The following is a 24025-nucleotide window of genomic DNA, read 5'->3' as shown; positions in this document are numbered from 1 at the left end:
CCAATGGACCCATTATGCTTGCTCCTAGTGTAGACTCTATCTCTACATCTAACATTTCCATTTTTGAAGTGCTTCATGTTCTTAAACTCTCTTATAACTTGATGTCTGTTGGGGCAACTAGCTCAACTTGGCTATTGTGTTATTTTTTACTACTCTGGTTGTACTATGCAGGATCCACGAATGGGATAGGCCCTAGAGTGGAGCGTATGGGACATGCCCTAGAGTGGAGCTTATATTTCCAATGAGCATTTTGCATCTTCCCTCAATTCCTCCTGGTCCAACTATTGGTGTTTCTGCTATCGCATATGTTTCTCCTTCCTTCGCCCTCTGGTACTCTCAACTTGATCATGCATCCTCTTTCTGAATACAACATTTAGTTTCTTGAGGTCTTTTAGGTTATGTGTCGCAAGATACATTTGATTGGCTTTCTTGTCAGTTAGACTAACAACCTGCTTTGCCTTTTCATAGTTGTGAGTCATTGTCTGTTAGATTTTTTATTTAATACACTTTGATGTTTGGGGATGCCCCTATTACTATTATCGGTGTATCTAGTTATTTTGTTATATTTATTGATGATTTTACTCGTTATAGTTTGGTCTATCTCATGCACTCTCGTTCTGAACTATTGCATTTTTATTGTAACTTTGCAAAAATGATTGAAACCCAATTTTTTAAACGTATCGAGGTTTTTCGATCTGACAATGCCTTTGAATACAAACAATATGTTTTTCAAAGTATCTTGCAAACATATGGCACTATACATCAAACCTCTTGTCCATGTACCTCTCAGCAGAATGGATGAGCCAAACAAAAAATTTGTCATATCTAGAGGTGATATTGGTCATGTTCAGTCTGGTCTTAGGCAGTTTTGTGGATTGGATTGGACCGGACTTAATCGGTTCAGGGATTTTCCACCCTGGACCGAACCGAGTAATGTATAGGACTGGACCGGTCCATTCCATTTCGGTCTGGTCCGGTTCGGGGTGGTCCATTCGGTTTGGACCATGCCCAAAATGGGCCATTTAGTTAATCTAAATCTGGTTTTTTTTTTTTTTTTGCCAATTTTTAAATATTTTCAGTCCATTTCAAATTTTGTTAATATTTTAGCTAAAAATACTAAAAGAAAACTTGATCTTGAAAAATATAATGATAAAAGAAAACTAATCTATATAAAAAACTAGAAAAAGAAATAATAATACAAAAATTATTACAAATTACAATCCAAAACTTAACAGCTTAACATATAATGGGTACATGGCATGAAGACCATATTTTCCAAAACTTAACAACTTAACATATAATGATAATTATATTTATGATGTTAAATGTTAATTGCTAATTTGTGACTAACTTAGAGTATGTCAATGACTCAAATTCAATGTATTATAAATTTATAATTTATGATTCTATGAATCTATGATAATTTTCAATTTTTCAATATATTAAACTTTTAAGTTTTTACATTTTGTATATGTAAATTTGTAACATGATTAATAAATCATTGTATTAGGTATATCATTATATGATTAATAAATCATTGTATTAGCATATAAGCCTATTAGGTATATATAGTTATAACTTATAACTTATAGTGATATTAATACTATTCTATTATACATATATTATGCTATAATACTATAACTTTTATAATATGCTATTAATACTATAACTCTTATGTGAGTATAGTTATTATAACTTAATAGTTATATAGTTAGTATAATATAATACTTATATTATACTAAATAACTATAGACTATACCAACACTAATAGTAATAGAAATACTATATACTATACTAATAGTGATATTAATATTATATATAGTTATAAACTTATAGTAACATATTAAGTTAACTATACTATTAGTCTATTATACATATATTATGCTATAATTCTTATAATATATTAATATATACTAATCGTGGAATATATATTATATAATAATACATTGATAGTAAATTATTACTAATATTATATACTGTATTATGCTATGACTCTCATAATATATTAATATATACTAATATTATATATTATACTATTATAGTGTTACTGTTACTACTACATATAGACTTATAGTGTGTGTATATCTATATATTATAATGATATAGTGATACTAATATTATATATTATATAATAATACATTAATACTATAGACTTATAGTGATTAGTTATTATGAATCATGATTAGTATAACTATAGAATAGTATTAGTATTAGATTATTAGTAATATAGTATAGCTATATATTAGTAATATACTAATATTAGTTATAGTGATTTAGTATAAGTTATAACTATATTAGTATAAGTATAACTATAATCTATATTAGACTATTAGTATTTTTTTTATACCATATTAGAGTCTAAAGTCTAGACTATTTGTATTGGCATAAATATTAGTATTAGTATAAAACTATAAATATTAGTATTAGTATAAAATTATAAATATTAGTATAAGTTAATAATTACTTAATGGTGAGTTACTGATAGGATTAGGTTAATTGGTTAAATGAAAATTATATAATTAATATATATAAATTATAATTTTTTTTAATTTTCATTCAGTCAAGTCCGGTCCAGTTTGGTATAAAAACCGTGGACCGGACCGAATGAATTCAGTCCTATGAAGTTCGGACCGGGACCATTCCCGGTTCGGTCCGGTGCGGTCGGTTTTTCCAGTCCGGGCCGCCAGATTCTCACCCCTAGTCATATCCTTGACATAGTTCAGACTCTTCTCCTCTCTGCTAAAGTCCCTACCCCATTCTGGGATGAAGCTACCCTTACTGCTGTTCATACCATTAACCACTTTCCAAATCTAGCCATCTCAAATAAGTTTCCATATGAGCATCTATTTGGATCTCCACTGACTATCAATCAATGTTTTGAATACTGTTTCAGTGGTTGTTTCGGTTAAGGCACTGTAATGAAATATTTCAATACCAGTACCATTTCAAGATAGTTTATATATAATAAATTAATTATATATGTATAAATCATATTTCAAAATAACATCAATGCAACCCTTAAAAAGTTAAAACACATATCTATAAAACTCAATAATACTTCTATATTCTCAATCTAACTATTTGAAAAAATAATTATTCATTATTCATCTTCATCATGAAAAGGAAAGTAGAGATTTGATTTTAAGTCCTCGAGAAAAAAAGATTAAAAAAATTTGAGAAAATAGTATTTAAATGTGAGAATTTGAGCGAAAATTATGAAAAATTCATAATTTTTACATTAATTGCAAAAGCAAAAAAAAAATCAGCCAGTATATCGAAAACCAGCTGGTATTGATCGAAACGCACAAGTACAACTGATATTTGACCCTGTAAGAAACACATATATTTCATGTACCGGTCACTACTCTAGTACGCTAAATACCGTTAGTACAGTATGAAATTCAAAACATTGCTATCAATACCTTCATTCCTTTGGTTTTGCTTGCTTTGTCCTTATTTAGTCTCATGAACATACAAAGTTGGAGCAACGTTCTCGCCTTTGTTGCTTTCTTGGCTATCGATGTTATGATCCCATTGCTCATCGCTTCCACATTTCCCGTCATGTTGTGTTTTGGGAACATCACCTATTTACTAAGATATCTACTTTTAGTCCCTCTATTTCTCAATCATTTGCCTTAGAGATTTTTCTAGGTGAGCAATCCAACCATTCTCTGACTGTGTCCATATTCAATGTTCTAAGCATTCCACCTACTCACTCTTTGGACACTCCTAGGCCAGGACCTTTGTTTCTTGAGCTGCCTCCCTCTTCGGCTACAATCTTTGAACCTTCCCCGCCTGCGGATCACACACCCGACCTTTCCCTTTGCCATTCTTTTCGGGGTAAGATCTCTTCCTACTAATCTGCATGATTTCCATTATTACACTGCTCTTGCTAATTTGCACAAGCCTCACTTCTATTGTGAGGCATCCTAATCCTTTATGGCAAGATGTAATGACTGAGGAACTTGATGCATTATCTAAGAGCAATACATGAGATCTAGTTGATTTGCCTCTTTGAAAGTATGTGATTGGTTGTAAGTGGATCTATAAGATCAAGACTAGCTCAAATGGTTCTATTGAGAGGTATAAAGCTCATTTTGTTGCGCACTCTCTTGGTTGTTGCGGCCTCTTGTCAGTGGAAGCTTTTTCAGATGGATGTCAAAAATGCATTCTTAAATGACAATTTGTGTGAAGAGGTCTATATGTAGCCTTCGCCTGATCTCTCTCATCCACCAGCCAAGGTCTGCCGCCTCCGCCATGATCTCTATGACCTTAAGCAAGCCCCTCGCGCATGGTTTACAAAATTCACCTCTACAGTTTCTCGCTTGGGCTACTCCCTTAGTTCTTATGACTTGGCCCTTTTCATTCGCCATTCCGACAAAGGTCTCATTTTGCTACTCCTATATGTGGATGACATGATTATTACTGGTGATTATCTTAATGGCATTCAGGATTTTAAGGACTTCCTCAATTAGCAATTTGAGATGAAAAATCTTGGTCACCTTAGTTATTTTTTCGGCTTGGAGATCACTTCCTCAGCAGATGAATTCTACCTAACCCAAGTCAAGTATGTCTCTGATCTTTTGTCTTGAGTTGGCCTTACAGAAAACAAGGTTACTGATACACCAATTGAGCTTTATGCACATCTAACCCCCTCGAGTGGGGAATTATTGTCTGACTTCACACTTTATCGGCAATTGGTTAGCAGCCTGGTTTACTTGACAGTCACTCATCTAGAAATTTCTTATGTTGTGCATAAGGTAACCCAGTTAATGTCTACCCCTCAAACAGCCCACTATACTGCTGTCCTACATGTTCTTCGGTATATTACGAGCACTCTCTTCCATGGTTTGCACTTATCTGCTTAGTCTTCACTAGTTCTTCGAGCATACTCTAATGCTGAATGGGCAAGTGATCTCACTGATCGCCATTTCACCACAAGTTACTATTGCCTTCTCAGTTCCTCATTGATCTCTTGGAGTAGCAAGAAACAGACTGATGTCTCTCGATCCAACACTGAGATCGAGTATCATGCCCTGGTAGACACCACTACTGAACTCCTTTAGCTTCAATGGTTACTGCAAGAGTTAGGTGTACCTCTCACCTCTACCACTCCTCTTTACTATGACAATTGCAGTGCAATCTAGATTGCTCATAATAATGGGTTTCATGAGCGGACCCAGCATATCGAAATTGATTGTCATCTCGTTCGTCATCAGTTGATACATGGTTCTCTTCAATTCCTCTTTAACTCCTCTCAAGATCAACTTGCCCAGTGGCGGACCTATTAAGGGGCAGGGGGCCATGGCCCCCCCAAAGTTTAAAAATATATATATATATATATTTTTTTTGATTTAATAAGATTATATTAATCTCATATTGTGTTGGCCCTCTCTTTAAAAAATTATTTTGACCCCTTTTACAAAATTATTTTGACCTTATAGATTATTTTAACTCAGAAATATAATAAAAAATATTTTATTATAGTTTTAGTTTTGTTCCGCCCCCTACAACAAATTCTTGGTTCCGACTTGCCGACATCTTTACCAAGTCTCATCCTACGGCTTGGTTTCATTATTTGGTTGACAACCTTCAGGTGCATGTTTTTTCATCCATCTTGAATTTGAGGGGAGCTGTTAGTGTATGTGTTTTGTGAGTCCCACATTGATTTAGAAATGCTCTTGTATAGTCTTAACTCTCCTATATATAGCTAGGCCACGGCCATGTATAGCACAATAAAGATATATACACAATTGATCAATAAAATTCTAACATATATATATATATTATATTATTAAAAGAAAAAAACGATTCAGTCATATAAATACCTCTTATGAGTTTCTGTTGTTTGGTTTGTTCACATTTTTCTCTGTAATTCCATTAATCCAACAATTTATTCTAGAAAAATACGCGGTACCCCAGCATTTCAATCGGCCTTGCACATTCTACGAATTCTGTACTTTTTTCCATTCATTGGATTGATTTGTCCACTCATGTCATTATGATCCCTACTATTTTTTCATATGAAAAATGTTAGATGCTCCGCTGGGACTTCTGTTGGGCTCAAACATTCTTTTATATGTATTTTTTTTAATTTTTTTTATATAGATATTTTTAATAATTTTAAATATTTAAAAAAAAATAAAATAAAAATTATAATATTATTAAAAAATACTTTTTTAATCACAGAGTAAAATAAAAAATAATATTTATTCTACTTCATGATTAAAGAAGTATTTTTTAATGATTTTTTTTACTTTCTGATTAAGAAAGTGTTTTTTAATGATATTTTAAATTTATTTTATTTTTTAAAAATATTTAAAAGTGTAAAAAAAATCTATATAAAAAATAAATTAAAAAAATACACATAGAAAAGTACATACTAAGCCTAACGGGAGCCCCCAACGAGGCTGTAGCATGACTATTTTAAATATATTTTTTTAAAAAATCATAATATTATTAAAAAATACTTTCTTAATCATGAAGTAAAATAAAAAATTATAAAAAAATATTTTTTATAATTTTTTATTTTATTTATTAATTAAAAAAATATTTTTTAATATATATAGATTTTTTACTTTCTGATTAAAAAAGTATTTTCTTAATAATTTTTTGAATTTATTTTATTTTTTTAAAATATTAAAAGATCTATATAACAAACTACTTAAACAAAACACATCTAAAATAATACTACCCCTGCGGGAGCCAGCAATGGGAGCTGTAGCATCACCCTTTTTCATATATCCATGAGTTGCTGTGATAGTGTGTGTACATATATATATATATATATATATAAAAGAATCAAAAAAGCTATACATGCGTCAATATACAATTTCTACACAGAATTTATGATTAAAATATTAATTTATTTGAAAGTTATTTGAAAGATCAGAACGATGGCGGAGAAATTATTATATTTCACGAGCGAGGATGATGTTAGCTAGAGAAATTATCACGTGACGTCTACTCAGCACATGGAAAAAACATATGAACATTCAAATTAACCAATGCACGAACAAAGACTGTTGCCAACACAGACAAAGACTATCACATTCAAAGCATGATCACGTTCTCTTAACATTTTTTTAATTTAAAAAAAAAATTTAATTCTATTTTACCTTCTTTTAATTTTTCTTTATGAAATGGTGGATAATTCACTTTTTTAATACCTTATAATATTAATCAAACAGAGAAATTTATAAAAACATGAGACAGGGATCCACATGCAAGAACCAAATTAGCAACAGAAAAAATTTGGGTGAAGAAGCATAATATATATCATCGTTCTTCTTGCGAGAAACATGACTTTTTGTTAATTAGACGTAAATTTAAGGGGAAAAAGAATGAATCTAGCTAATATATATATATATATATATATATATTATAAATAATTCTTTTCATCAATCACTATTCACTATCCCACAGTACCCTACACCCGGCCCTATGATTAAAAAAAAATGTCAAGTGTGAAGTGTATGTGAAGGTAAATAGTAACTGATCTATAACAAAAAAATATATAAAAATATATATGATTTGTCATCTTTTGGTTATAATATTTTTTTCTGGATATCTAATTGGAAAAGTACTATATATCTGCTATTTTCACCAATATTATATCAATCTAGCTAAACGTACTTAAACGGGCCGTGGATTATTTAATAAAAAAACTTTCTAGTTCACTAAATCGACTACATGCCGTTTTGAGTTCATGTAATTCAGGGAAAAATAATGGTTTGTAATTCGTGGGTTTTTTTCAATATTATTGTTTTTCTAAAACATCGATCTTACCTGTGCATTTAGAACATTCAAACTCAAAGACGTTTCAGTCCCGAAAATTCGTCGTTCCAAGATCAGAATCTTGATCACTTCATTCCTGTCCTGTCCAGGTGGCCCGACTGATATATATTCGTGGAATTCACCTGAAACCCGACTACATGCATGCATGAATCTAATGCAACTGTACGTAGTTTGGCACGCACATATACATCATTGATGATGTACGTATCAAAGACTTCGATCAGGCTCTATATATATAAGAAGGAAGGCGTGCGTGCTAGCTCGATCAAACATGAGTTGTGCAGAATTCTAAAAACTTCTCTATATATATTTGTAAAACTCTTGTTCTCAAAGAAGAGCAGTGACTTTAATGATCATCCAAAGTAGTTCCAACTAGCAGTAAGTCTCTTCATCACATTATCCTTTAATTTGCTTGTTTTCTTATGTATTTGATATCCTTTTGCAATCAGTAATGATAAAAATATCATGTGAACAGTGATATGAACAGTAAAATATTTACTTATCACATATAATTAATTATTTTTTAAATTATAAAATAAACCTCTAAGACCTGCAGGTTAGTAATATTCTTTTTTTTTTTTTTAAATCTCCCAGTAATTTGATGTTAATAACTAATGTTGGAATGGATTCGTGGAATAAGGTTTATTTATTTGTTCATTTAGATGAATTTTATGGGATCCAAATTCCATTTTGCTTGGATATTTAGATAAGTGTTGAGAAGTAGTTGGAAATGTGTACTAATTAATTTTGGTTATGGGCAGCAATCTTCAAATTGATTTTGTTGCTGATCTACTTTTGAATACAAAATGGGTTGATATAAGTTTGTTTGTGTTAATGCAACATAATAATTTTTCTTTAGGCACGGCATGCTTATTTTATAAAACAAATTATACTGGTAATTACGGCACATCATCTATTTAGTATAATGAAAAGGTTAAGTACTCACGTGTGTGTCTATATATATATATTAGCTACACTCATACAAATTAAACTCAAGAATCCAACCCAATATTAATAGACCCAAACAAAATACTTCAAAGTTAATTTGAATAATATTAAATTTTTTTTTTTTTTTTTTTTTTTTTTTGTTTTTGTAGGCTTGAATAATTTTACATTGTAAAGGTAGTCCAGGTTCCGAGAATTTGTAGAAAGTTGTGAAGAAAACAAGAAAACAAATTGGGAGAGAGATTCAAATTTGGTCTTAAATGGACGATTCGTGGCGTAGCCCAAACCTCCACAAACTATTTAAGGCTGTATTTGAATATTGAGTTTAACTCAGTTAAATTTAGTTTTTTATAAATAATAGTGAGTTAAATAATAGAAAGAGTTACATGTGACTAATCTAAATTGAGTTTAAAGTATGTTTAGATATTAAGATGAATTTAATACTTTTTACGAGAAGTTATAAAAGATTGTGAGTCCTATATAAAAAGATATGTTAAATTGAAAAAAGTTATGGATCCCACGTGTAAGAATGTTTTGAGTTGAGATGAGTTTAGTTATTTGAGAGTTGAGTGTTTGGATGTTAGACTCGGCTTAAAATTAGACTAAACTTAGTTGAGTCTTGCAACCAAGCGCAACCTTAATTTAGTTCAGTTGAACTAAGTACTCTAACATCCAAACACTCAACTCTCAAATTACTAAACTCATCTTAACTCAAAACCTCATTACACGCAAAATTCATAATATTTTTCAACTTATTACATCTTTACTTGTGGGATCTACGACATTTTTCAACTTTCTATAAAAAATATTAAACTTATTTTAACATCTAAACATACTTTAAACTTAGTTTAGATGGCCCCACATAACTTCTTCTACTACTCAACTCATTACTATTCATAAAAAATGAACTGATATCAACATTCAAACACAATTTCTAACACTTCTATCCTCTGACGAAATATCTATATATGCTCAACTTCTACCGATAAGTCTCGTTCTATCTTCTTCCTTTGCCTTTCGGGCCATGCTTCCACCAACACACATAACATACATATTCCTAATTTTGACCTTTTTTTTTTCACGTCGCCCAACACTTGAATGCAGCTTCTGCGATGGGATGGTGGAGGTCCTATGCTAGCGACGAGAGATTACCTAACTCAACTCTCACTGTTTCGATCGGTATATTTGCAATGTTATCGTTGCTATGGGCCGTCAAGAAACAAAGAAAGACTACACCTCCATTGCCACCAGGTCCCCGTGGCTTGCCGATAGTCGGGTACCTTCCATTTATAGGTGTAGAACTTCATACCAAATTTCAGCAATTGGGTGGGATCTATGGCCCCATCTATAAGGTTTGGCTTGCAAATAAATTGTGCATTGTGATTAGCTCACCGTCGCTTGTTAAAGAAGTTGTTCGTGACCAAGACGCAATATTTTCTAACCGTGATTCAAACATAGCTACACTAGCTGTCACATATGGTGGAACCGATATTGCTTTTTCCCCGAATGGTCCTAACTGGAAGATGTTGCGGAAGATGTTTGTGAGAGAGATGCTAAGTCCAGCAAATCTTGATACTACCTTCGCTTTACGAAAAGAAGAGGTAAGGAATACCATTAGAAATGTGTATGAAAAAAAAGGCACCCCCATAGATTTAGGGGAAGTAGAGTTTGTAACGGTAATGAATGCCATCATGAACATGTTGTGGGGTGGCACGCTAAGTGGAGAGGAAGGGGCTAAGTTTGGAGCAGAGTTTAAGCATATCTTTGCAGAATTATTGATCCTTCTAGGAAAACTGAATGTTTCGGACCTTTTTCCGGCTTTAGCAAGATTTGATTTACAAGGGATCGAAAGGAAAGCAAAGAGGATTTCCCAAACCATTGACGGAGTACTTGAATATGCCATTGACAAACAGATAAAGAGTTTGACCAAGGCCAAAGAAGAGGGAACGACACGGACAAGACAAAAGGACTTTTTGCAAGTCCTCTTGGAACTAAGGGAGCGAAACGATGGTGCACCATCAATGAGTATGACCCAACTGAAGGCCGTGCTTTTGGTATGGTACATATAAAGTAATTCTATGTATAATCGTGAAGTGTATAAACGCTGCGTAATCGCTTTAAAAATGAGTGATGTCCACTATTAAAAAATTAATTTTTTTTATGTGAATTCTATATTTTATTTATTTTTTTTCAAAACGATTATGCAGCGGTTGTACAATTCATAAACATCCAAACTTTCTTTTGGTTTGCTTTTTCCAATTTTCAATTCAGCTAATGAACTTACTAATCATGTTCAAATAGGACATAGTGGTGGCTGCAACCGATACCATAACGATCATGTCGGAATGGGTGATGGCAAGGCTAATGAAGCATCCAGAGATAATGAGAAAAGTTAATGAAGAATTAACAGCAATTGTGGGGTTGGACAACTTAGTTGAAGAATCTCATTTGCTCAAATTACATTATTTAGAGGTTGTGATTAAAGAGACGTTGCGTTTGCACCCACCAGTTCCTTTTCTAGTACCTCGTACTCCAAGCGAATCTAGTATCATTGGAGGGTACCATGTACCCAAAGGTTCTAAGATCTTGCTACATGTTTGGGCTGTACAAAGGGACCCAAAGTATTGGGACAATCCATTGGAATTTAAACCTGAGAGGTTTCTAAATGATCCTTGTGGTAGATTTGATTTTTTAGGCAACAATTTTAAGTATTTTCCATTTGGGTCAGGGAGAAGAATATGTGCGGGGCTTACACTAGGGGATAGAACACTCAAATATATGCTGGCTTCATTTTTTCATTCATTCGAGTGGAAATTGCCGCAGGGTTCAGAAATGGATTTTTCAGACACTTTCGGTCTTTCTGTCAAGAAGAAGAATCCAGTCATTGCAATTCCAACACCAAGGTTATCCAAATCTGAGTTCTACACAAAATAGTACAATTAATGCGAGAAATATATATACTTTATTGCTGTGCATTGTATGGAGCATTTTTATCATGCACAATAACTAAGGAGGTTTTGATGCTTTTTAATGCCGGTTTCTTGTCTTCCAAGTGGCTAATACGTACACTCGCCTGTATACAAATTTACTTTTTTATTGCTTTTTTTCTTTTTTTAAAAGAAAACACAGTATATCATGCAACACTCTGCTACATGCGGTTAGAAATAACGTTATTTTTAAAAATTCTAGATAATCGATGTATTACTACTAAACTTTTCTTAAAAATATTTATTTTATTTTATTTTAAAGGAAGCACTAAATACAAAAGATTCTATGCAATAAATAAAATCATTCTTTATAAAAAAAATATACTCAAAATATAAAAGTTTATGCTGAAGCATTTATTAAGAAATTTCTTGAATTTTGTATTAATAATATAGCTTAAAATCTCTATACATGATCTAGGCCTTTACCACGCTTCCTTGAGCCAAGTCTCATTCTGCATCTTTATTTTCATAAATATTTTGACTTGGAGTGGTTTAAAGACATAAAACAACAAAAATGAGTCGATGACTCAATAATAAGCTTGATCATCATAACATAAACATACTTAACATAAAGTTTTTTATAAAATATTTCATGTTGAGAACTTTAAATCATGATTGTTCATACGTATGCTATGACATGCATGACTTGTTTGAATTAACTGACTTGTCTAGTTGATCTTAATTATTTGATTGTTCAGACTTATCTGACTGTTCTGATTAGCCAACACACTTAATCCTGTGTGCAAAATTGTGCACTAGTCCCATATCCTGTGGCCACAAGGGAAACCGCTAATATGATATAATAAAATACTATGATGGACCACGCTTGAGTCTGTGACTTGCACATCCATCCTGACTGCATTGATACTATACATCTGAATGACCATCTGATTAATCTAATCTTTATCTTACACTTGATCTTGTGAAAACTTACATTTATTATGCAACGTGAGATGCATGAGATACATAATACACACATAACTATAACATATGTAATGAAACATGATAATGAATTATAATGAATGATTTGCTTGCAGATATCATGAGATGCATGGTACATAAACAAGAGCTTGGCCTCTAGGCTGCACCTCGTCCTGTGACTTGGCCAAGTTGTCTTAATGAAGGCCACCTCCTGGCGAAGCTTCGCCAACTTGCACTTTCGACACTTGCGGTTGGCCAGTAGCTCAGCTATAGTCTCCACCACAATGTCTTTTTTGCGGGTTGCCTCCTCTGCCTCTTATGTCACTTTGCAAACCTCCAGGCGAGCAAGGAGGACGAGTGCTCTGAACGCCCAAATATCTTCCTCAAGCTCTCCTCTTTCCTCCATGATCAGGGCGGCCAACTGGTTAGCTCCCTGGAAAACACACAATTTTAAGAACAAAAGCAAATAAAAACCAACCGGGAGATGTTAGACTATATCTCACGCAAATTCTTGCAAAAATAGTCCCCTCAACTTTTTCGCCTCACGTTCAACAGCCATGGCCCGCAGACTATCAAAATCAGGGCCCGTTCTCCCAAGGTGGCCATCCTCAGGGGTCATCGGTGGGCCCACTCCACCTAATTGCTAGGAAGGGTCAAGGACCCTTGGGGTGGACACCCGAGAAGGGACGGTACCACTAGAACCTCCCACAATAACCTGCCCTCCACCCAAACAGGCCTGGAATCTGATGCCTCCTCGAACGTCCTCAAAGGGATGTCCCTAGCCACTTCACCTTCTGGGTTAGTCATTCCCCGGTTGATGTTTGTGGCCTCAGGAGCTGTTGTCTCCATAAAGGTAGGTTCTGGCAACCCACCAACACCCTAGCCCTTAGGTTGTATGTTCTGCCCGCTGGAGGATCCCCCCAAGTCAAGGGATCCTTGCGCCATCTTTGGCTCGGGCACAACGTTCTCTCCCTCCTCTTGAGTGAGCCTCAAGTGTGGGTCCTCTTGAGAGAAAAATGAGGCAACCTCAAGCTCAGAGGTCTAGCTGAAGGGCGGGGAAGGTATCGAGATCTTGTCATTGTTGAGTTTGACCACAAAAGGATGGCTCAGGCTGTCTTTACTACGGTCGAGACTCACACTTGTCATGGTGCAAGCTCTGGCGACAAAGGCGTCAGCCAATAACTCGATGGGAATGGACTAAGATGGCTCAACGTCTTCAAAAGGGACCATGGCACAAAAACCCCCTCTCAGGGCAGGGTTAAGAAAACCTCAGAGAAAGTCGGCCTCACCTTCGTCCAGTTTATCATCGAGAGTAGCTGGTGGGGTAGAAACCTGGGCGTTAGCCTAGAGTGCATCTGACATAATACTAGGGAATAGTCCCGAGTGCATTAGCCCTAGGGTGCACCTGACATAATATTTAAATAAATAAAAAAAATAAAAAAGTCAGTAGCCTATTTGTCTAGGAAAAGAAAATACAAGGTTAAAGAAAGACATAAAATCAAGATTTAAAAAATCTAAATTTTAGCAAAATATGAGTACTGGTCTGTATCCATATTGGATTATCTATTTACTCTCTATATAATAATAAAATATTATTAATTTTTTATTTAAAAAAATTGAAACAAAAAGAAAGGAAAATGAATAAACTGTTAGAACAAAAATGACATGAAAAAGAGACGTCAATTCATGTGCGTAGTGGGTTATTAAGGACTTTTTGGTAAAACATGATCTTTCATTAAATTCTACAATGAAGTTACACGTTAAATAATAAAAAATTTTAATGGCCTTTTAGTAAAACATAACTTAACAAACTTAACGAAAAATAACAAAAGTTACTATTTATAGTTAAATAACTACTTATTATGATAGAGTAGATATATATATATATATATTATAATTAATATGAAATTGTAGGTATTGTAATTTTCTCCAATTTCATTTATTTATTAATTAATTTTTATGGAAAGACCTCCTGTGGACGTTAATGTTGACATGCAAAAAGACATTTGTCAGAACCAACATTCATGTATTCTAATTAAGTACTATATGCATACTTTAATTATTAAGGACATATTTGGATATAGAGGTGAGACTCATTTTATTTAATTTTAATTAATAATTTTATTATTATTTATAAATCATCACAATTTATTTCATCTATTAATATTGATAACTAAATTAATTTTCGATTGTAGTTTTCTATTAACTGGGAATTAGTAGTAATTGTAAATATGATTTATAAGAAAAAAAAAAAAAAAAAGATCTAATCAAATGTGTCCCACGTTTATATTAATGTTTATAATGTTATATGGAGTCAAAAGAGTTGGGCTCGTAGGAACTATCTTGGCAATGGGGGACTATAAGCCTAGAACTAGTAAAGTTAGTAGGATTATTGGTAGAACAGTACCGGCCTTTCCCAGAAGCAGCTGGATTTTATTTATAGCACATGTAGCAATTGAAAACTGGCCCTCGCAACTTGCTAGCTAGTGGGATTCCCATCAAGAAAAATGATAAACACGCATCTTTTTTTATAATATATTAAACAACTATATTTCAAAATAAATAGTAATTTAATAAAATATTTTATAAAAATAATATTATTTTAGAAAAATATTCTTATTTTAAAATATATGTTATAAAATAAGTTATAAAATGTGCTGTGTGAGTTTCATTTCTACTATTAATTTTTAATTAAAATTTTATTAAATAATATTATTTATCATTTCAATTCTCATCAACCTCTCATCATCTTGTGGGTAATGAGAAAAAAGATACGATTGAATTTCCAAAAATATCAAGTTCAGGTTGAATTTCCAAAACTGCCAATGTAAAATAGCAAGTTGCAGAGACATAAACGTAATTACTGGAATCAGAAATGCTATATATATATATAATGCTGATCTTGCTCCCCTTAGCATGCTACGAATGCACGTAGCAGCTTCAGTTTCAGTGCATGAATCCGGAACTCAAATTCTCATGATCTTTCCCTGATCGATCCTCTATTTTAACTCTAACTGATTCGTATACGTATTCTCACCCCCAATAAACTCACACAACACCCACCAAAGCCAAAATTCCTAATACAAACTCTCAAATTAAGATGCCTTCTTCTTCGTCTTCGGTAGTCAATGTTGTTGCCAAATCCACCATTTTTCCAGAACGAAAATCAGACCTGAAACCCCTAAAGCTATCAGTCTCCGACCTGCCCATGCTCTCATGTCAGTACATCCAAAAGGGTATCCTCCTGTCCCGCCCACCCTACTCCATCGACCATCTCCTCTGCTTTCTCAAACGCTCTTTGTCTCTCAGTCTCACCCACTTCCCCGCCCTCGCTGGCCGTCTCTCCACCGACCCTGATGGCCACATCCACATCGTCTGCAACGATGAGGGCGTCGACTTCATCCACGCCAAAGCCAAACATCTCTCCATTCACTACCTTCTCTCTCCAGATTACGTCCCTGACTGTTTCAAAGAGTTCTTTCCCTTTGACAGAACAATCAGCTACTCCGGCCACTTCAAGCCCTTAGCTGCCGTTCAGGTCACCGAGCTAAACGATGCCCTTTTCATCAGCTGCACCGTCAACCACGCCGTCGCGGACGGGACCTCCTTCTGGCACTTCTTCAACACATTCGCCGAGATTTGCAGAGGAGCGAAGAGGATATCCAAAGCTCCATGCTTTTGCCGAAACACCATTTTCAATTCGCCGGCGGTGCTCAAATTCCCGCCCGGCGGCCCGAAGGTGACCTTCTCTGGTGACGTGGCGTTACGTGAGAGAATCTTTCACTTCAGCAGGGAGGCGATTCTGAAGCTAAAACTTAGAGCTAATGACTATAACCAATTGCTGACTGTGGTGGGTAACAGTGTTGTCGATCAGTCCGCGGTGGAGTTACTTGGAAGGCAATGTAATGACGGTTGGCAAACCGTTAATGAGGATAACGATGCATCTAACGGTAAAATAACATCTGTCCTCGAGGATTGGCTGAGGAACAACGTCTCGAACCGAACGACGGCGATATCGTCGTTCCAGTCGCTTTGTGCTCAACTTTGGCGTTCGGTGACACGTTCGAGGAAGTTGACGGCCAGCAAAAAGACGACATTCCGGATGGCCGTGAACTGCCGCCACCGGATCGAGCCACGGCTGGACCCATTCTATTTCGGCAACTCCATACAGAGCATCCCCACTGTAGCTACGGCTGGGGAGCTTCTTTCAAGGGATCTAAGATGGTGCGCCGATCTCCTGCACCGGAACGTGGTTGCGCATGACGACGCCACGGTGCGCCGGGGCATAGCGAATTGGGAAAGGGAGCCAAGTGTGTTCCCGCTCGGGAACTTCGACGGTGCATCGATGACCATGGGGAGCTCGCCGAGATTCCCGATGTATGACAATGACTTCGGGTGGGGCCGACCATTGGCGGTGCGGAGTGGGGCGGCGAACAAATTCGACGGAAAAATATCGGCGTTTCCGGGGAGAGAAGGCAACGGAAGCGTGGATCTGGAGGTGGTTTTGGCGGCCGGAACGATGGAAGGGCTTGAGACCGATATGGAGTTCATGCAATACGTATCGAGCAGTAGCACTAGCGTGTGATTAATTCGTACGTGGGGTTTTTGACGTTGGGAAGGTGAAGTCGTAGACTCGAAAGTAAACGAGGAATCCTATTTGCAAGTTCTAAAGAGATAAATTTGATAGAGGTCTTTTGTAAAAGAATAGATCCACTAAAAAATAAAGATTTTTTTTTACACTTTTTCAATATGAGATCCATTTTTTTATAAAGTATTGCACGATATTTGTCTATTTAAAACTTATACAAATCATTTCTCAAAAGTAAATATACAAATTAATATAACTTTATATAATACGTTATGTTAAGAATGTGTTTTACTGCTACGCACTCTAGATCTCCTGCAACCAAAGAGTAAGGTGGCTTGAGGGGTTTGATGGGGCACTTCCGATACCTAAGTCAATAATAATATGAATTTTCATAGAGCCAAATTATTCGAGAGAGTTCATTAACGTACTTGATTCTTTAAATAGACCTTTTGACTTTTCTTAGGATCACTAGGACTAATTGTTTCACCCACTATTTGAAATTTGAATCTCGGAACATTCAGGCTACCTACTCACTTTGAATGAGTGAATATCTCAATTGTCCCAATATAAGCGGGCGGACATTCATGTCCTTAACAAACTGGCATGAGCCCTATCGAGCCAGAAGGGTTTGAGCCTTAAGTGTAGTGATTCGTCGGGCCACCATTACCCAGGCTCATGGTAGAACTCCACAAGCCCTTATGATGATATTAAAGCCCTTCTAGTTACCATGCGAAGTCTCATCATGCATTGTGTGATGAGACTTTTACACTAAATGTCGTTAGGCCCTTCCGGTAAAATTGAAGCCCCTCCAATTACCTCGCGCAGCCTCATCGTGCATTGTGTGATGGAGATTTTATGCAAAGAGATGTTGGGTCTCTCGGATTGGGCCAGAGCCATCCAAGTTACCCCGCGAGTCCTCGTCACACGTTGTGCAATGAGACTCATACTTGGAGCAACGTTTGGGTTCTGCTCGTTATTCCTCCTACGTCTATTAGAGTCATTTCACCCTCACGTCAATACGCATGCCCCTTCATCAACCGCCGCAAGTATTTATTACTCCCTGACATTTTATTTCTCCCCCTCACTTATTATCTTCTTGCACAAGTTTCGTTTTCATTTCCTTCTCTTGCTTCATGTCCAAAACCTTTCGTGCTTTCCGCACTGCAAACTCTCTCATCATTCTTCCTACATTGTTTTCCCCTATTTTCAGCGTACCCATGGCTGCTGGAAGAAACCAAGGTTCGAGCCCCTCTCGTGGTGGTGGTCCTTCGCGAACTTGCGATCCCCCCGTCAATCATGAAAACGCTATGGCTAACCCTAGCGTTGAAGGAGATGCTCCCCGTTCAATCTTTGAAGGTCATCGCTGGGTTTCCACCTCTTCACGTTGAGAACTAGACGCTGTGAGGGACCACTTAAACATTCTCGATTCGGTGGGGCTGTCGCTACCCGGCCAGCGACGTGGGGTCGTTGATGTCAGAGGTATGGCAGTTTTTGTTGCCCACTATTTAGCCATGTTTACAATGGGGCTCCGTCTGCCCTTTATGCGGCCTATTCTTGACATCTTAGATGTCTTAGGTCTTACGCTCGCCTAATTGGTGCCTAATGCTTGGCGTATTTTAATGGCCTGCTACATGCTGAGGTGACAGGTCTTGGAGCCCACTAGTGATGACCATTCTGACCTTACAGCTTTGGAGTTCCTTTCTGTTCATGGGTTTAGGTGTTTAGATGGGAACCTTTGTAGCTTTAGGCCCCATAGCAAATTGGTCCAGCTACAGCGTAAATATTCTCATGCCAAGAATTGGTCGAAGAAAGTTTTCTTTATTTCGGGTAGGGGTGTGGATTTTAGGCAGATAAGGCCTCAGATCAGGAATTCCCCTTCAGAGCTTCTTGCTCACTCGTTACCGACAAGCGTGACATTGAGATTTTGTTGTCTTCCCGAGAGAAATCTCGTATTCACCTGGTTCAATTTTCGGCAATAGCTAACATTAAATCCACCTGGTCTAACGCCCTTTTGACACCCACCAATATCGATAGGTTCTTGACGGTACATAGCCGGGCCCATGTGCTTGGTCATGAAATTCTAGGCACCCCATTATCAGCGTGAAACTTAAAAAGAGGATCACTCATGGAGGCAGGGGTAAAAGGAAGAAAGCCCACCTTGGGGCCAAGCCCTCGGACGCGTCTAGCTCTTTTAGAAGGGTCTCTTCGCCCTCTCCGACGGGTGGTGGAGAGGGCTCGGGTAACCCTAAAGTGCCTAGGACTAGTTCGTTAGATGATATCATGGATTAGGCAGACGGCGAATTAGAATTCATATTGGACGATAAAGCGGGCACAAGGTCAAAGGCTCCCTCTGGAAAGGCGGCCCAGACTTATGGGCAGGTAGTCAACCTTGAAGGTGACCCTCATCAAGAGGAGGGTGATTTTGTCTCTATTATGGACCCAGACTTCTTTAATGCACCTCCCACGAGCGGCCTTCCTCCCTCACTGGACGAATTTGATGACTCGTTTCATCTTGAAGATGTTGGCGAGCCCTCTCCTACTGCCTTGACAGCCTCGGGTAGGGATACTCCTGAGTTGTCCTTTATCTTCCCAAACTTATCTTCCGCTAGCGGGAGCAGGGTGTTAATCCCTTCCTCGCCCTTCAGTACTTCCCTAAGAAGGGGTGAGGAACCTTATCCAATTTTTCCTATAGGCGATCTTCAAACTGGCTCTCCCAGAGGATCTCCATTCCGGGAGGAAGTCGCCATGCCTCAATTTGATTAAACAACCGTGACATCAACCCAGGTGACTGGTGACACGTCGCCTCAGACTACTCGAGAGCCGTTTACCTCAGAGGGTGCTTCTGGGGTCTCCTCCCAGATTCTGAGTGCCGCCATGGTGCTTCCTCTTCTCACCCTGGCGACTCCTTTTAGGCCACCAGGTCGCGTAGCGATAAGGCTTTCTGTGCCACTATCCTCAACCTTCGTAGTATCCTTTCGCCAATGAGCTTTATTTTTCTTTGGTTTAACTTTCTGTTGGGTTGTTACTTTTTGTCCTGACTGGGTTTTTGCAGGGAGTTGACAAGTTGGTTGTTGTGCTAGTGGAAGACAGTATGGGACTCGAGGAGGAAAATGACTCCATGTGCACGTTCCTTGGCATAGCCCACAAGGCTGTTGTCTTTGCTTGAGTGGAGAAAGAAGAGTTAGTTGAGGAGCTCTCCCGAGTTGAAGCCACCTTTTGGGACCATATTGCCTCTCTCCGATTTGAATTGGCGAGCGCGTTGGAAGAAACTACACTACACAAGGCTAAAATGGTTGATAGGGAGGTTGAACGAGATAATTTGGCCGCTTGACTGAATGAAGTGGAAAAAGAGATGTAAGGACTGCGGAAGGTGAAGGCTGACTACATTAGCCGCCTGACTACCTTAGAGGAAGAATGTAGGGAATCCATTATCCAACTAAGCATAGCTCAGGGTGAGAAAACTAATGCAGAGCAAGATTTGGCCGAGGCTAAGAGTGCTTTTAGGGAGCACGATCTCCATTATTTGGCATTAAATCAGAGCTTGGAGACCTGCAAGAAGAACTTGGCTGCTTCAGAATTGAAGATATCCAAACTGAATAGAGAGATGGGCCACTCGCAAGAACAGATCAGTTGCCTCCTTCCCCAAGTTAATTCTGCCCACGCAGTTCGAGATCGTGGTTTTGGCCTTGGCTTCAAACTCAGGATTAAACAGTTGTGGGAGATTCTGCTTGCACATCCCGAGATAGATATTCACAACTTGAAGTGGACAGAGATAAGAGTCAGTCCTGCCACCTACCATTACTTTGACTCTATCGGGTGAGACGTCATGCCGGACACCTTCCCTCCTCCTCGTCTCTCTTGATGTTTTCTTTTTGTACTTTTGTTTTGTTGAACTTTGGGCAATTGACCCTTAGTAGTTGTATATTTTGAACTGTGGTTTTTATATTAAGTGAAATAAAAATTTGCCAATAAGGGATTACTACCTTTGTTTTCTTCCAACTATGGAGAATGAAAAGAAGGGTTTTTTGATGATTTACAGAGTATGAATGTAGTTAGCTCTTGTCTCAGTTATGTAGAATCAAGTTTAAGAAAAAAAAAAAACCTAAGGATAGAATTAACTTAACCGAAATTGAGCCGTGTGGCCTATGGCGAGAAGATGTAGTGGGAAAGTCCCTCGACCGCGTAGTTTGGGCTAGTGGAATGTAGTGGGAGAGTTGCTCGACCGCGTAACTCTAGCGGGTGGCGCAACGGGAGGGTTCCTAAACTGTGTAGCCTTGGAGAGATGGTGCAGAGGGAGAGTCCCTTGACTGCGTAATCTTGGCAAGTGGAGTGTAGTGGGAGAGTTGTTCAATTGCATAACTCTGGTGAGTGGAGTGTAGCGAGAGAGTTGCTCGACCACGTATCCCTAGCGAGTGGTGTAACATGAGGGTTCCTTGACTGTGTAGCCTTGGCAAGACGGTGTAATAGGAGAGTCCCTCGATCGCGTAACTCTGGTGAGTGGCGTAACGGGAGAGTTCCTCTACCGTGTAGCCTAGGTGAGAACGTGTAAAAGGAGAGTCCCTCGACTGCGTAATCTTGGCAAGTGGAGTGTAGCGAGAGACTTGCTTAACCTCGTAATTCTAGCAAGTGGCATAACGGGAGGGTTCCTCGACCTTGTAACCTTGGCAAGAAGGTGTAGCAAGAGAGTCTTTTAACCGTGTAACATTGGCAAGTGGAGTGTCGTGGGAGAGTTGATTGACCGCGTAAATCTGGCGAGTGGAGTGTTCTGAATATGATCATAAAGTGGCAATATAACATATAAAGAAACAATATAACATGAATAACTGAATTTACCAAAATTCCTTCGATAAGAATATTTCATTGAAATTCTCTTAATAAAAATTTGGGTTAATTACACTTTGTTCACTCGAACTTTCACTCAATTCACAATGTGCCTCCGAAACTAATAGTTGCATCAAAGTGGACCCTCGAACTTTCAAAACTTCCCAATCCCCTCTTTCGTCTACCATCAGCGTTAAATCTAATGGGAATTCACTGCACGTGTTGCTTATGTGCATAACATTCACTACAAAGTTATAATTTTCATCTAATTTATTATCATTGATTATGTAAAATATAAAATAATATATACTATCAATTAATAATAAATCATAAATTATTAACTAATTTTTTTATTAATTTATGTATGGTTAATAAATATCAAATAATTTCATTGTGTATATAGATTATTCATACTTGCTTGCAACTTATGTATTAAATAATTTTATATATGGTTAATAATTAATAAATTATTATTAATTGATAGCATATATTATTTTATATTTTATATGGTCAATGATAATAAATTATATGAAAATTACATCTTTACAGTGAATTTCTATTAGATTTGACACTAATGGTAGACGGAATGGGAGAATGAGAAGTTTTGAAAATTCGAAGGTCCACTTTGATGCAATTATTAGTTTTGGAGGTACATTATAAATTGAGTGAAAACTCGAAGGGGCAAAGTGTAATTAACCCTAAAAATTTCCTAAAATTTTCATAAAAAATAACTTAAACATAAAATTTCCTCAAATGTTCTGCGTTCCATAGGTGAGGCAGTTCACATCCTGCTACGTCTTTTAGGCGATAGGCTCCCTGGCAACTATTGCCTGTTACTACGTACGACCCCTCCCATCTTGGGCCCAACTTTCCTTCTTCTGCGGTGGTCACTCTCGTTTCTTTTAACACCAGGACGCCAACCTTAAAGGACCTAGGCTGTACTATCTTGTTGAAGTATTGCTCCATCTTCCTCTTGCAGGCAGGCACCCTTGTCTCAGCACTCACTCTTCTTTCTTCCATTAAGTCGAGATGCTCTTCCAGCTTCCTTCCATTTTCATTGGCATCAAAGCTTTGCCTCATGTGGCTTGGAATCCCCACTTCCACTGGTATCATGGCTTCGGTTCCGTATGCCAAGGTGAAAGAAGTCTCGCCCATTGACGTCTTTGTTGTTGTCCTGTACGCCCATAAGATCTCGGGGAGCTCATCCGCCCATGCCCCTTTCTTCTTGCCTACTACCTTCTTCTTCAATATCCCCACAATGGTCTTGTTGGTTGCTTCAACTTGTCCGTTTGCCTGTCAGTGTCCGGGAGATGAATACTTGAACCTGAGTTTTGAACACCACCTACAATAGTGCTCTGAATCAAACTGCTTTGCAGTTGACTGAGATGATGATTTGCAGTATCCCAAATCTACATACAATTTCCTTCCATATAAACTTCTTCACACTTTGAGCAATCATCGTCGCCATTGCCTCAACTTCTGCCCACTTGGTAAAGTAGTTGACGACAACAATGATGAATTTGGTTCCTCCTTTGCTCGGGGGCATGGGGCCAACCAAGTCTATCCTCCATTGGGCAAACGACAATGGGGAAGTTATCAACTTCAATTCTTTAGGTAGCATGCTTGGGACTGACGCATGTAGCTAGCACTGGGGAAACTTTTTTACAAACTCCTTTGAGTCCTGTAGAGCATTGGGCAAATAGTAGCCTGCTCTTATGACTTTCGCAGCCAATGACCTTCCTCCTGGATGATTCTCACAAACGCTTTCGTATATCTCCCTCATCACATACTCGGCCTCTTTCTTTGATATGTATCTTAGTAATGGGTTCGAAAGACCCCGCTTGTAAAGTGTTCCATCTATCAAGGTGAACCGAGCTACCTTGCTCCTGATTTTTTTCGCCTCTTTCGGGGAAGTGGGTAGCTCCCTAGCTTTCAAGTACCTGCTGATGTTATCCGCCCATCCTAG

General features: G+C 37.3%; 2 protein-coding genes across 2 annotated transcripts; both read left to right on the top strand.

The window, feature by feature from the left end:
• Positions 1–9854: 9854 nt before the first annotated feature.
• On the top strand, positions 9855–11676 carry LOC108995123 (flavonoid 3'-monooxygenase CYP75B137-like). The gene is made up of 2 exons (XM_018970625.2): positions 9855–10796; positions 11044–11676. Exons 1-2 carry the CDS (start codon positions 9855–9857, stop codon positions 11674–11676), a joined length of 1575 nt encoding a protein of 524 aa, XP_018826170.2.
• Positions 11677–15589: 3913 nt separating this feature from the next.
• Positions 15590–17398, top strand: LOC118348254 (BAHD acyltransferase DCR-like). The gene has a single exon (XM_035689442.1). The coding sequence runs from the start codon at positions 15751–15753 to the stop codon at positions 17233–17235; it is 1485 nt and encodes a 494-aa protein (XP_035545335.1). The 5' UTR covers positions 15590–15750; the 3' UTR covers positions 17236–17398.
• Positions 17399–24025: the final 6627 nt, after the last annotated feature.

The sequence above is a fragment of the Juglans regia genome, chromosome 4 (assembly GCF_001411555.2).
Source record: "Juglans regia cultivar Chandler chromosome 4, Walnut 2.0, whole genome shotgun sequence".
Taxonomy (NCBI): domain Eukaryota; kingdom Viridiplantae; phylum Streptophyta; class Magnoliopsida; order Fagales; family Juglandaceae; genus Juglans; species Juglans regia.
This window is presented reverse-complemented; position numbering and strand designations above follow the sequence as displayed.